Source organism: Staurois parvus, unplaced genomic scaffold (assembly GCF_062004578.1).
Source record: "Staurois parvus isolate SC_StPar_1 unplaced genomic scaffold, SC_StPar_1.0 ptg000806l, whole genome shotgun sequence".
NCBI classification, from domain to species: Eukaryota; Metazoa; Chordata; class Amphibia; order Anura; family Ranidae; genus Staurois; species Staurois parvus.
Genome location: NW_028318602.1, coordinates 321,280 through 334,871, shown reverse-complemented (window position 1 = coordinate 334,871; position 13,592 = coordinate 321,280). Strand labels below are relative to the sequence as shown.

The window sequence follows — 13,592 nt, the reverse complement described above, 5'->3', positions numbered from 1 at the left end:
GTGCTCAAAAGTTTACATACCCTGGCAGAAATTGTGAAATTTTGGCATTGATATTGAAAATATGACTGATCATGCCAACAAATTATCTTTTATTGAAGGATGATGATCATATGAAGCCATTTATTATCAAATAATTGTTTGGCTCCTTTTTAAATCATAATGATGACAGAAATCACCCAAATGGCTATGATCAAAAGTTTGTATACCCTGGAATATTTGGCCTTGGTACAGACACACAAGGTGACACACACGGGTTAAAATGCCAATTAGAGGTTAATGTCCCACATCTCTGGCTTTTTAAATTGCAATTAGGGTCACTGTATAAATAGTCAATGAGTTTGTTAGCTCTTACATGGAAGCACAGGCTAGGCTAGATATTGAGCAATGGGGATCAGAAAACAACGTCAAAAGTCTTGTGTAACAAGGTAGTGGAACTTTATAAAGATGGAAAAGGACATAAAAATATGTCCAAAGCTTTGAATATGCCAATCAGTACTGTTAAATCACCTATTAAGAAGTGGAAAGTTCAGGGATCTCTTAAAACCAAGCCAAGGTCAGGTGGACCAAGAAAGATTGCAGCCACATAGGTACAGAGACAAGAAAACTGCCTCAGCTCTGGAATAAACTCCACAGAGGAGCTACAGACCAAATTACAAGACATGAATAGCTGTGTTAACTAGAACACAAACAAGTAGCAACTGTCTAACTGCTGACTGCAGGACTGCACCAGCATAAATGACGAACTGGAAACTGCGCTGCTTGGCTGACTGGAGATGTAGATGACTAGAGAAACTTTCAGAAATTCTGAGTAGTTGCAGAGAAAGCACCAGTATAAAAATAAGAAAATCTGCATTCAATGTATGACTGGAGAAATGTCCAGGATTTAATGCAACTGGCATAAATCTACTAGTACTCATAGGCCGAGTAGAAAAATTTCCCGAATGTTATAAATCTGTGATGAATCTACCAGCAACTGTAAATAATAGTAATGTCTCCCAAAATGAAAAAAAAAACAGAACTGAAGAAAATACATCCACTCTTCCTAGGACACTAGAAAAACACAGAGGCATGATGGATGAGGGCAGTGTTTCTCATTGCTTTTTTTTTTTGCCAGTCTCCATTTCTCCTGCTAGCAGCAGTAAAACTCAGTTTAGGAATTCGTGTCTTTTGATTGATTAGAAAAAAAAAAACAAAACAAAAAATGTTTTCATACAAAGTGTCAATAAAAAGGATGCATACCTGGGTTTAATACTTGAACACTATTTTGATTTTCTGCCTGTTCAGCTCCTCCAAACACCCAAATGCTCCCTGGATTTCCGGTTGAGATAAAGCTAGCATGTTCATAACGTGGTGACAAACCCTCCCAGTTTGGGCTATCCCATTCATAGGTATCTACAAAGAAAAATCACATGAGAAATAAAGCTTTATGTTGTATACTGTTTAAATAAAACCCCTAATGATTTTATAAATGCATACTTTAACGTTTTTTTTAATATATATTTTTTACTCTGGGATTTACTCGAAAAATCAGAATATCGTGCACAAGTTCATTTTATTTCAGAAATGCAACTTAAAAGGTGAAACTAATATATGAGATAGACTCATTACATGCAAAGCAAGATAGTTCAAGCCGTAATTTGTCATAATTGTGATGATTATGGCTTTACAGCTCATGAAAACCCCAAATCCACAATCTCAGAAAATTAGAATATTGTGAAAAGGTGCAATATTCTAGGCTGAAAGTGTCCCACTCTAATCAGCTAATTAAGCCATAACACCTGCAAAAGGGTTCCTGAGCCTTTAAATGGTCTCTCAGTCTGGTTCAGTAGGAATCACAATCATGGGAAAGACTGCTGACCTGACAGTTGTGCAGAAACCATCATTGACAGCCTCCATAAGGAGGGAAAGTCTCAAAAGGTAATTGCAAAAGAAGTTCGATGTTCTCAAAGTGCTGTATCAAAGCACATTAATAGAAAGATATGTGGCAGGGAAAAGTGTGGAAGAAAAAGGTGCACAAGCAGCAGTGATGACCGCAGCCTAGAGAGGATTGTCAGAAAAAGGCCATTCAAAAGTGTTGGATACTTTCACAAGGAGTGGACTGAGGCTGGAGTCAGTGCATCAAGAGCCACCACACACAGACGGATCCTGGACATGGGCTTCAAATGTCGTATTGCTCTTGTCAAGCCGCTCCTGAACAACAAACAACGTCAGAAGCATCTTACCTGGGCTAAAGAAAAACAGACCTGGTTTGTTGCTCAGTGGTCCAAAGACTTCTTTTCTGATGAGAGCAACTTTTGCATCTCATTTGGAAACCAAGGACCCAGCTTATGGATAAAGAATGGAGAGGCACACATTGCAAGATGCTTGAAGTCTAGTATGACGTTTCCACAGTCTGTGTTGATTTGGGGAGCCATGTCATCTGCTGGTGTTGGTCCACTGTGCTTCATTAAGTCCAGAGTCAAAGCAGCCGTCTACCAGGAGATTTTGGAGCACTTCATGCTTCCTTCCGCAGATGAGCTTTATGGGGATGCTGACTTCATTTTCCAGCAGGACTTGGCACCTGCCCACACTGCTAAAAGCACCAAAACCTGATTCAATGACCGTGGGATTACTGTGCTTGATTGGCCAGCAAACTCGCCTGACCTGAACCCCATAGAGAATCTATGGGGCATTGCCAAGAGAAAGATGAGAGACATGAGACTGAACAACGCAAAAGAGCTGAAGGCTGCTATTGAAGCATCCTGGTCTTCCATAACACCTCAGCAGTGCCACAGGCTGATGGCTTTCATGCCACGCCACATTGAGGCAGTAATTGCTGCAAAAGGGGTCCAAACCAAGTACTGAGTACATATGCATGCTTATACTTTTCAGAGGTCCGATATTGTTCTATGTACAATCCTTGTTTTATTGATTGCATGTAATATTCTAATTTTTTGAGATTGTGGATTTGGGGTTTTCATGAGCTGTAAGCCATTATCATCACAATTATGACAAATCATGGCTTGAACTATCTTGCTTTGCATGTAATGAGTCTATCTCATATATTAGTTTTACCTTTTAATTTGCATTACTGAAATAAATAAACTTTTGCACGATATTCTAATTTTTCGAGTTTCACCTGTATATTGCAGTGCTGATCCCACTGCAGCCAAAAGATAGCAGTGTTCATCTTCTAGCTTACTGTGTCAGTAAACCTCCCAGGCTGCAGGTGATCACTATGCAAGAGCTGACATAATGATCATATGATTGGGATCCACTTTGATAGGCTCTTAACCACTTGCCATCCAGAGGATTTACCCCCCTTCCTTACCAGGTCTCTTTTTGCTACTCAGCACTGCACTAATTCAACTGATAATTGCGCGGTCATGCAATGCTGCACCCAAATGAAATTTACGTCTTACGTTTTTTTCACACAAATAGAGCTTTCTTTCAGTGGTATTTGATCACCTGTGCGCTTTTTATTTTTCACGCTATAAACAAAAAAAGACCAAACATTTTTAAGAAAAACAATATTTTTTACTTTCAGCTATAAAAAATATATAGTAAACTCAAAGTTGGTTATAAATTTAGGCTAAAATGTATTCTGCTACATGTTTTTGATAAAAAAAAAATCCCAATAAGTATATATTGATTGCTTTGTGTGAAAGTTATAGCGTCTACAAACTATGGTATAGATACTGTCAGGGATGCGGGTGTGACCAGAAGTGTGTGGACTGACACAGGGAAACGCAAGCTTCAGATATGGTATAAATAAGACAATTTATTAAGACTAACAATACAAACATAAACGCAGTGCACCAAACCCCAAGCTAACACAAATACATACAACAAGGTGAAATAAACCCAAACCTAAACTGATATAGATACACAGGTACATACACATATAGAGCACAACGTAGTCAGGCAGGCCGGGTCGATAACTATCGGGCAGGTAGGTACAGGAGGAGCAGGCGGAGAGTAGTCAGGTCACGAGCCGGGTACAGCAACTAACAGACAGGTAGGTACAGGGGGTCAGGCAGAGAATGGTCAGGGTCACAAGCCAGGGATCAAACAGGAGAAGTCAGCAGAGGTCAGGATCACGCAGGGTCGGCAACAAGTCAGGCAGAAACAGGAATGCAGGTTACAAGATACAGGGGCCCATGGAAAAACACACACCAAGGCATAGACTGCAGGTCTGGCCATCCCTTAAATACACCTGCAATCAGCCCCAGGTGATGGCTAATTGCCAAAGTGAACCTCTGGTTGTTGAGAGCACCCGCTGGCTAGCCCTGGTACTGCAGCCCACAAGGCAGGTGAGTCCCACCACTATTGGGATCCCTGACAGCGTGTGGAGAGGCTGTGTTGGACTGTGCTCTGCTGAGCTCCAGGTGTAGGCCTGAAGCCAGGCTCTAGAGTTCGGTGCTCTACTGAGAACCATGCACGATCCTGGGGTAGGCCCGTGTGGAGGTCCGGGGGGTAGTCTTGTCAAGACTTCAGACGGCGTTTCCCATGCTAGCTGTGGTACTCCCCCCCCAGTACCAGTGTTTGAGGACTTAGGCAGTGGCCCAAAAAAGGGTGAGCCTGTGTCAGTTTATAGGAGCAAAGTTGCTGCCAGAATTTTGCGGATTGCAAAAGAGGAGGAGAAGCTGTCCAAGCTCCGGATGGAATATAGGAAGAAAAAGGGGGTCTGGGAGAGGGCCTGGAGCAACAAGCGTTCATTGCATCGACCGGAGGTCAACAGCTTGGAAGATAAAGTAAAAAGCCAAGCGCTGCTTGTTGCAGCATTAAAGGAGACGAGCGGCAGTTTCAAGGAGAAATATGCCAGTGAGACCAGATTCATGGCGATGAGGAAGGATGTCAAATTGACTGCAGATGAGGATATCGCTCCATCCCACTCTGGGGATTCTATGGATATCGCTGAGGAGGAGGCAAGCCAGCAGGCTGGAAAATGTTTGCAACAGAGTGGGGCTGCGGCGGTGTCAGTCCCCATGGAGGACGAATCACAGCTTCTTACCCCTGGTCAGGTAACCCAGGAGTGGGGAGCGGATGACCAGGATGACTGTGCAGGGGCTTTGGAGGTGATACGAGAGCTGGAATCTCCTTGAGTGGGAGAAAGTTCAGGTTTACAGAGAACTTGTCTGAAGAGGAGGGAGCAGAGGAAGATGGAGTCCCGAGGAAAGCCTGGGTAAGGGTTAAGGAAAAGACTGTGTAAAGATTCCAGCCTGCTGCAGGGGGAGGTGCTGTTACACAGGTGCACGCCGAGGTTCACGCTGAGCTGGGTGGGTCCGCAGCCGGATTGTCAGCTCCTGCGGCCGGGACTGGTATGTGTAAAACTCTGTGTGCTGTTGAGTCATCTGCCGGGACTGGTGTGAGTAAACCTGTATGTGCTACTGTGTCATCTATGGGAGTGGGAGCAGCCGGTCTCCTCCGGGCCGCTGATAGTGCGCTGTCTGTGCCCGTGTCTGGTCTCCCCGTGCCGGCGGGAGGGAGTGTGGGGGGGTGGAGCCTGCCGTGGTGTCGGGTGCAGGTCTCGCTGTTGCCGGGCAGGCCGAGGGCCTATCGGTGTTTACTGGAACTGCTGCAGCGGCCGTGGGGGTAGTGAAGAGCGGCCCCCCGGGTGGGTCTTTTGCTGAGGCAGTATCGGGAGGTGGGCAGCCCAAAATTAGCTACGCTGCTATGCTTGGCAGCTCAGGGGGAGGGGCCCCCCGCAAGTGTCTCAGTCGGATGCCCGGCCAATTGGGGGTGGATCCTTTGCACGGAGGAATGTCGTTCAGTTGAGGTGGGTGGGGGGAGGCACCCCGCCTTCTAGAGGAACTGTGGCTGATAAGATCCTGGGCATGGGCTTCAGGGTTGCTGAAATCTTTGCCCTGATTAATCCTGTTGGGTCTAATGAGTATGATCTGTCATTTGTCAAGCCAGAAAGCTTGGACCTCTTCTGGGAGAGGTATGATAGGTCCTGCAAGTCTTCCAAGGAGTGGGAGGGTTTGACCACTAGAGTAGTGTCTAGGCAACCATTAATAAAGAACATAACTATTTTGGTACGGAATGAGTCCATTCCCCCAGCGGACCTCATTGTGTGGCTGAGGAGGTATGGTGAGGTGCTGGGGTCCCTAAGCAAAGTGCTTGATGACAAAGGTATATAGACAGGTGGATGGACTGCCCAGGTTAAGCTCAGGGTCTTTGATAATGTTGTACAGCATATGCCCTCATCTGCGTTTATTGGGAGAGATCGAATTGTGGTCTTTTATCAGGGGCAATCCAAATTGTGCCACAGATGTGGTGATAAGGGCCATTTTTCCTCTTCCTGCCCAAAACAGAGGTGTTCCCTGTGTCAGGGTCTGGGCCACCAGGCCAGGAGTTGCAACATAATTCGTTGCAATCTTTGTAATGTATTGGAGCACCCTTACAGCTTGTGCCCAGAGGCCCTCCATAATCAGGGGGAGCTTGCGGAGGAGCTCCTCAGGATGGATGCAGAGGACTCTGCGCTCCCGGCGGAAGTTCCTCCCTCTGGTCAGCTGGCCCCCCCAGTTCCATCCTTAGTTAGCTCCCCTGTTCTAGATCCATTGTCTGTCCCTGAGTCTGGGTCACCTGGTATGTCTAAACCTTCTGTGTCAGTTCTGTCTGGTGTGCCGGTCTCTGTGTCTGTGAACCCCCCTGTCCCTTCCGTGTCAGTTTTGTCGGCTGTGCAGCCTGTGGTCAAGTCTACCCATCCGCTTGTGTCTGTGTTAAACCCTCGTGTGTGTATTGAACCTATTAAGAGTTCCATTTTGGCAGAAGCAGCCCGTGGGGCGGAGGGGTGTGTGAAGGTTTTCGCTGAAGGTCCCTAAGCCTGGGTGTCCTGTGGTCTCAGGCAGGGGTGCTAGGGCTGTGGGAAGAAGAGGTGGGGGTATGTGCAGGAGGAGGGTGGTTGAGGGGGAAGGCTCTTCCCAAGCTTCATCAGAGAGTGCGGTGATTTCCCCTATTGGGGATGGGGGGGAGTGGGTCCTGGTCGGAGGGAAGAAGAGGAAAAAGAGGGTTGTGCTTTCCTCAGCATCCTCAGAGTCTCTGTGCTCTTCAGATCAGGATGACATACTTTCAGGGAATAAGTTTGGGTCTCTATCAGATCGCGGGGATGTTTCATCTGACTCTGTGGATCTGATGGAGGAAGCTGAGAACAGTGCTGGGACAACCCCCATAGTAGAGGGGGCCCCAGTGGTTGATAGTCAGACTGAGGAATGCCTATCTTAATTATCCTGATGGCAGTTCCCACCCTAGTAAAAGTGGCAACTATTAATGTTGCCAGCTTGAAGTCTGTGAGTGCTCGTAACATGGCCTTATTTTTGCTCAGCGAGGTTGATGCTGATGTTTTGTTTTTGCAAGAGACCCGGCTCAATAGCCTTGCCGATATCCACCTGGCAAAGAGGGAGTGGAGGCGTGGCCCCTCCTTTTTGTCTTTTGCGGCCGAGCCTTACAGTGGGGTTGCAGTGCTTTTTACTGGTATGGTAACGTTCCGGCGGATTATTGAGGTAGAGATCGGAAGGTGCATGGTCCTGGACGTCTCTGTGAGGGGGCATGACCTGCGTTTAATCAATATATATGGCCTGCAGTCCAAGTGGGAAAGGAAATGCCTTTTCACAAAGATTAGGCCTTTCCTTTTTACGGCCCGGCAAGTTGTCTTTGGAGGTGATTTTAACACCATCACTAGGCCCAAAGACAGGAGAGGCTTCACTGACAGGTTGGGCTATGATAGCGTTTTTCTTAATGCGATAGTCAGGGATGCAGATCTGGTAGATGTACTAGTTAAGTGCAGCCCAGACAGCACGGGCTTCACCTTTAGGCGAGGTAGGAGTGAGAGCAGGATAGATAGGTTTTTTTTAAAGGGGAACTCTGCCTTCTTGGCACCTGTGTGTCGGGCGGTTGAGTTTTCCGATCACTTTATGCTATCTGTGATCTTGAATGTTTCAGATACGCCGCTGAAAGGAAGGGGCATCTGGAAGATGAATTCGGCCTTGCTGGATGATGAGAGTGTGAGACAATCCTTTGAGGAATTTTTCCAGGCTCAGGTGACCCTTCTGGATTTCTGCAGCAGTAAGATGGAGTGGTGGGAGCTCACTAAAAAGCGAACCAGTGGGTTTTTCAGGGCCGTAGGTAAAAAGGTACAACTTGATAGATATGTAGCCTACCAGCGGCTGCGGAGGAGACTTGACCGCCTCGTCTCGGTTGGTGGTGATCCTGGGGCGATTGCGGAGGTGAAACTCCTTCTTAGGAAGCATCAGTATGACTGGCACGCTTCTTTGGTTCTGGAGAGGGATTACGGGAAATATCACTCGCCCGACCCTTACCAGAATTGCAGACAAGGCGCAGTGATTAAAACGGTCTTAGGCCTGAGAGATAGTAAAGGTTCTGTCAGGGAATGGGAAGATCGCCTCAGCGATCGAATCTGCACATGCGTAGAATCCTGACAAGACATACAGGCAGGCAGGCACTAGGACCCAGGCGCGCCTGTCACCGATGACGGCGCCGGGCAGGCACTAGGACCCAGGAGCGCCTGTCAGGAGTTGGGCGGCCTATTTAAACCCAGCTCTTGCAATGCTCAAGTGCCGTATGGTCTTACCTGTTACCTGTGTTCCTGTTTGATCCAGTGTTCCTGAATACCTTGTTGCCGACCCAGCCTGTTCCTGATACTGCTGTCTTCTCCTGCTCTGATCCCTGGCTTGTCTGACCATTCTCCTGCTTAACCCTGCACGTTCTGATCTCCTGTTAACGAACCCGGCTTGTGACCAGTTTATTCCTCTGCCTGCTGACTTTGTACCACGCTGCCACCACTGTTACCAACCCAGCCTGCCTGATGCTGCTCTTGTGACCTCCTCACATCAGACTCTCACCTGCTATACACCTCCAACGGTGCTTCTACCACGGCTGGGTGAACTCAAGGGCCGCGACCTGGTCTCGGCCTGCTCCAAGTCCATCCCCACCATCAGGGGCCCTGGTGAACAAGCAGGTAGGGACTTAGATTCCGCGCCTTGGGGGAATCCGGTCTGTGGAGTGCTAGAGGCTACCGCTGTAGGATCCCTGACAGAACCATACGGCCATGACAGAGTCCGGAGGAGGACCTTCACCCTGGGAAGAGATGTGCCAACATCTGGCAGCACTCACACGAGCGGTGAAGACCCTGGAAGAGGGATACAAGCACCTGGAGGGACAGGTTCAGAGTCTGGCCGCACCAACACCCACAACATTGGGCTCAGTGGGAACACCTCCCGCCACGGGTTCAGCAGGGCCTTCCACTGGAGCAGCATTTACAATTCCTCCGCCAGAACCAAGAGTACCGACCCCTGAGCGGTTCAGTGGGGATCGAGGGAAGTTCAGGGCCTTCCAAAACTCCTGCCAGCTATACTTTGACCTGCAACCCCGGACCTTCTCTTCAGAATCGGTGAAGGTGGGATTTGTTATATCCCTGTTGCAGGGCGAACCTCAGGGATGGGCCCATCGCCTGATAGAGGCCCACCACCCACATTTGAACACTGTGGCCACCTTCTTTAAGGCAATGGCACAGCTGTACGATGACCCGCATCGAGCTGCCTCGGCTGAGGCAGCCCTCTATTCTCTACAACAGGGACGCCGGGCTGCAGAGGATTATGCTGCGGAGTTTAGGCGCTGGAGTGGAGATACACAATGGAACGACGCAGCCTTGCGCCACCAGTTCCGGTTGGGACTGTCGGAACCACTGAAGGACGAGTTGGCAAGAATAGGGGTTCCAGACTCCTTGGAAGGTCTAATAGATCGTGCGATCCAAATCGATCGCAGACTGCGGGAAAGGAGACAGGAGAGGTCCAGCCAGGGGCAAAGAACCTCATGGATGCTGCCAAGAGTACCAGTCATGCCAAGGGTCAGTGTCGGCAATCGGGGCCCAGAGCCGTCAGAGGGAGCCGAACCTATGCAACTCGGCTTGATGCGGCCTTCCCTTTCTACTGAGGAACGACAGAGGCGTCGGGCAAACAACCTGTGTCTGTACTGCGGAGCAGCGGGTCATATGGTGCGCTCCTGTCTGGAGAAATACTGTAAGTCCTCTATTTTCTCTAATATATCTACTGTGTGCACAGGCAACCCCACTCACTTGGCTGTACCTGTGTCTTTTCAGCTCCCAGGAGGAAGCATACAGGTGACGGCTATTATTGACTCCGGGGCATGTAGCTGCTTTGTTGATCTCAGTTTTGCTACCCAGCATCAGATACCGTTACTCACCAAAGAACATGGGTTGAATATTTTCTTGGCAGATGGGTCTCAAATAAAATCGGGGACGGTAGATCGGGAGACTCCTCCCATACACACCACAGTGGCGGGACATCACCAGGAGTTCCTCCGTTTGGACGCCATCGCGTCCCCCCTATTTCCAGTTATTCTGCGGCTCCCCTGGCTACGAGCTCACGACCCCCAGATTGACTGGAAGACCGGGTCAGTCCAGTTTCCCTCACAATACTGTCAGGAACATTGTTTATCTAAGTTATCATTAAATACACAGGCCCTACTGGCTGTAAGCCCTGATGCCGAGTTAGCCCAAATTGTGCCTGCGGCCTACCACCAATTCTTGGATGTATTTAGTCCACGGGGGGCAGAAGTTCTTCCCCCACATCGAGCATATGATTGCCCCATTGATCTGCTCCCAGGTTCAGAAATCCCTTTTGGCCGCATTTTTCCACTATCTGAGCGAGAACTAGGGGCACTAAAAGAATACATTGATGAGAGCCTCCGTAAGGGATTTATCCGCCCTTCCACATCACCGGCCGGGGCAGGGATTTTCTTTGTCGAGAAAAAGGACGGATCCCTGAGACCTTGTGTTGACTACAGGGACCTCAACAAGATTACGGTCAAAAACCGCTACCCCCTTCCTTTGGTTCCAGAGTTGTTTCAGAGGTTAAAATCAGCATCCATTTTTTCTAAACTGGATCTCAGGGGTGCCTATAACTTGGTAAGGATACGTGAGGGGGATGAGTGGAAAACGGCGTTTCGCACTCGGTTGGGGCATTTTGAGTGTCTAGTCATGCCTTTCGGGTTATGTAATGCACCAGCCACCTTCCAGCACTTTGTCAACGACATTTTCAGGGACTTCCTTGACATTTTTGTAATCGTCTACTTGGACGATATCTTGATATTCTCCTCGTCTTTGGAAGCACATCGGGGACATGTTAGGAGTGTGCTAGAACGTCTCCGTCAGCATGGACTCTACGCTAAAGCTGAGAAATGCTGTTTTGAACAGAAAAGCATCTCATTTCTTGGTCTAATTATCTCCACCACGGGGATCGCTATGGACCCTCAAAAGATCTCGGCCATCCTGGAATGGCCTGCCCCCACGGATAAGAAGGGCGTCCAGAGGTTTATTGGGTTTGCCAATTTTTATAGAAAATTTATAAAGAACTTTTCAGGCCTGGTAGCACCCATTACTCAGCTCACCAAAGTGGGAGTACGTTTCCAATGGACCCCAGCAGCACAGGCAGCTTTTGAGGCATTGAAAAAGCTATTCACAACGGCTCCCATTCTGAACCATCCTGATGCATCATTGCCCTACATACTAGAGGTAGATGCATCGGAAGTCGCTGTAGGAGCAGTGTTATCACAGAGGGTAGGGGCCAAGGAGCTGATGCACCCAGTGGCTTTCTTTTCTAGGAAGCTCTCCCCTTCGGAAAGGAATTATGATATTGGGGATCGGGAATTACTGGCCATTAAGACCGCTCTGGAGGAATGGCGATATCTGCTAGAGGGGGCCCCACATCCCATTCTGGTCTATACCGACCACAAAAACCTCGAGTACTTGAAAACCGCTAAACGCCTCCGTCCACGCCAGGCAAGATGGGCATTGTTTTTTGCAAGGTTTAACCTCCACATAACGTATCGTCCTGGGTCAAAAAACACTAAGCCAGATGCTCTTTCCCGGATGTTTGAGGACCCTGGAGAGAACCCCCAGCCAGACACCATCCTGCCAGCAGGTAGCTTCCTACTGCTTCAATCTGAGCTGTTGTCTAAATTGCAGGCTCCTTCCACCCGGGTCTCTGACCTGCCTGGAGTCTCCCTACTGAATAAGGAGGGACTCTTCTGGAAGGGGGAACAAATCATGGTACCCAAGGAGGTCCAGTCCCTGGTGTTAGGTTACTGCCATGACCATCCCCTAGCGGGGCACTTTGGGATACATAAGACTATAGATCTGGCACGACGCACATTTTGGTGGCCAAACATGGCCAAGGATTGTGAAGCGTACGTGAGATCTTGCCCCATCTGCAACCGGAATAAACCTACCAGAGACAAGGCCTGGGGCCTATTGAGACCTTTACCAATACCTGACCGTCCCTGGAGTATGATCTCCTTAGATTTTATTGTAGAATTGCCACCCTCGCAAGATCACACCGTGATCTTTGTGGTAGTGGATCGCCTTTCTAAAATGGCCCATTTCCTTCCACTAGCCAAGACACCATCTGCCTCCGAAACAGCCCAAGTGTTCATTAGAGAGATTGTGAGGCTTCACGGAGTGCCAAGAGAGATTGTCTCAGACCGGGGGGTGCAATTTACGTCCAAATTCTGGAAAGCGCTATGTGAGGGGCTGGAGATTAAGTTATCTTTTTCGTCAGCATATCACCCCCAGACAAACGGGCAGACAGAACGAACCAATCAGACTCTCGAGCAATATCTGAGATGCTACACATCATTCCTGCAGAATGACTGGCTGACACTTCTACCAATGGCAGAATTTGCATATAATAATGTGAATCATTCCGCCACCAACCAATCCCCATTCTTTGCCAATTATGGGTTCCATCCTACCTTCCTGCCAGACCTGGTTCCTGAGAACTCAGTCCCGGCAGCCCAGGACACCTTAGAGTTCTTTATTACCAATAACAAGGTATTACAGGAAACAATGGCTAAGGCCCAAGAAGACAGTAAGAGGTTTTGTGACAGGAGGAGGAAGGGAGAATTGGTTCATACACCCTGGGGATCGGGTTTGGTTGTCAACAGCCAACCTAAAACTGACATGCCCATCCAGAAAATTGGCACCCAAATTTGTGGGACCTTTCCCAGTAGAACGCAAGGTTAATGAAGTGGCATTTAAACTGACTCTCCCCGAGTCCCTCAAAATACATCCAGTCTTCCACGTATCATTATTAAAACCTGCAGTTCCAGACCCCTTTTTAGACCGCAGGTCTAGACCTCCAGAAGCTATAGATATCAACGGGGAGGAGGAATTCGAGGTGGAGGCAATTTTGGATTGTAGGAAGAGGGGTGGTCAGGTACAATACCTGATCAAGTGGAAAGGCTTTGGGCCGGAGGAGAATTCGTGGGAACCAGCCCAGAATGTCCATGCCCCCAGATTAGTACGAGAATTCCGTCATAGCCAGCCACAAAGGAGGAATGGGTTGGGCATCCAGAGGCTGCCCGTAAGGGGGGGGCAATGTCAGGGAATGGGAAGATCGCCTCAGCGATCGAATCTGCACATGCGTAGAATCCTGACAAGACATACAGGCAGGCAGGCACTAGGACCCAGGCGCGCCTGTCACCGATGACGGCGCCGGGCAGGCACTAGGACCCAGGAGCGCCTGTCAGGAGTTGGGCGGCCTATTTAAACCCAGCTCTTGCAATGCTCAAGT

At 48.6% G+C, this 13,592-nt stretch overlaps 1 protein-coding gene across 6 annotated transcripts in view; it reads right to left on the bottom strand.

Annotated features, from left to right (window-relative positions):
* The window catches only part of RABEPK (Rab9 effector protein with kelch motifs), a 534,413-nt gene that overhangs the window by 256,971 nt on the left and 263,850 nt on the right, over positions 1-13,592 (bottom strand). For 5 of the 6 annotated variants that reach the window (XM_089654844.1, XM_089654843.1, XM_089654847.1 and 2 more), the window contains one exon: positions 1,240-1,392. The exons of the other annotated variant lie outside the window; for it this stretch is intronic. In XM_089654844.1, coding sequence (XP_089510970.1) covers positions 1,240-1,392 — 153 coding nt within the window. The remainder of the gene's footprint in view (positions 1-1,239; positions 1,393-13,592) is intronic. 6 annotated transcript variants of the gene reach the window in all.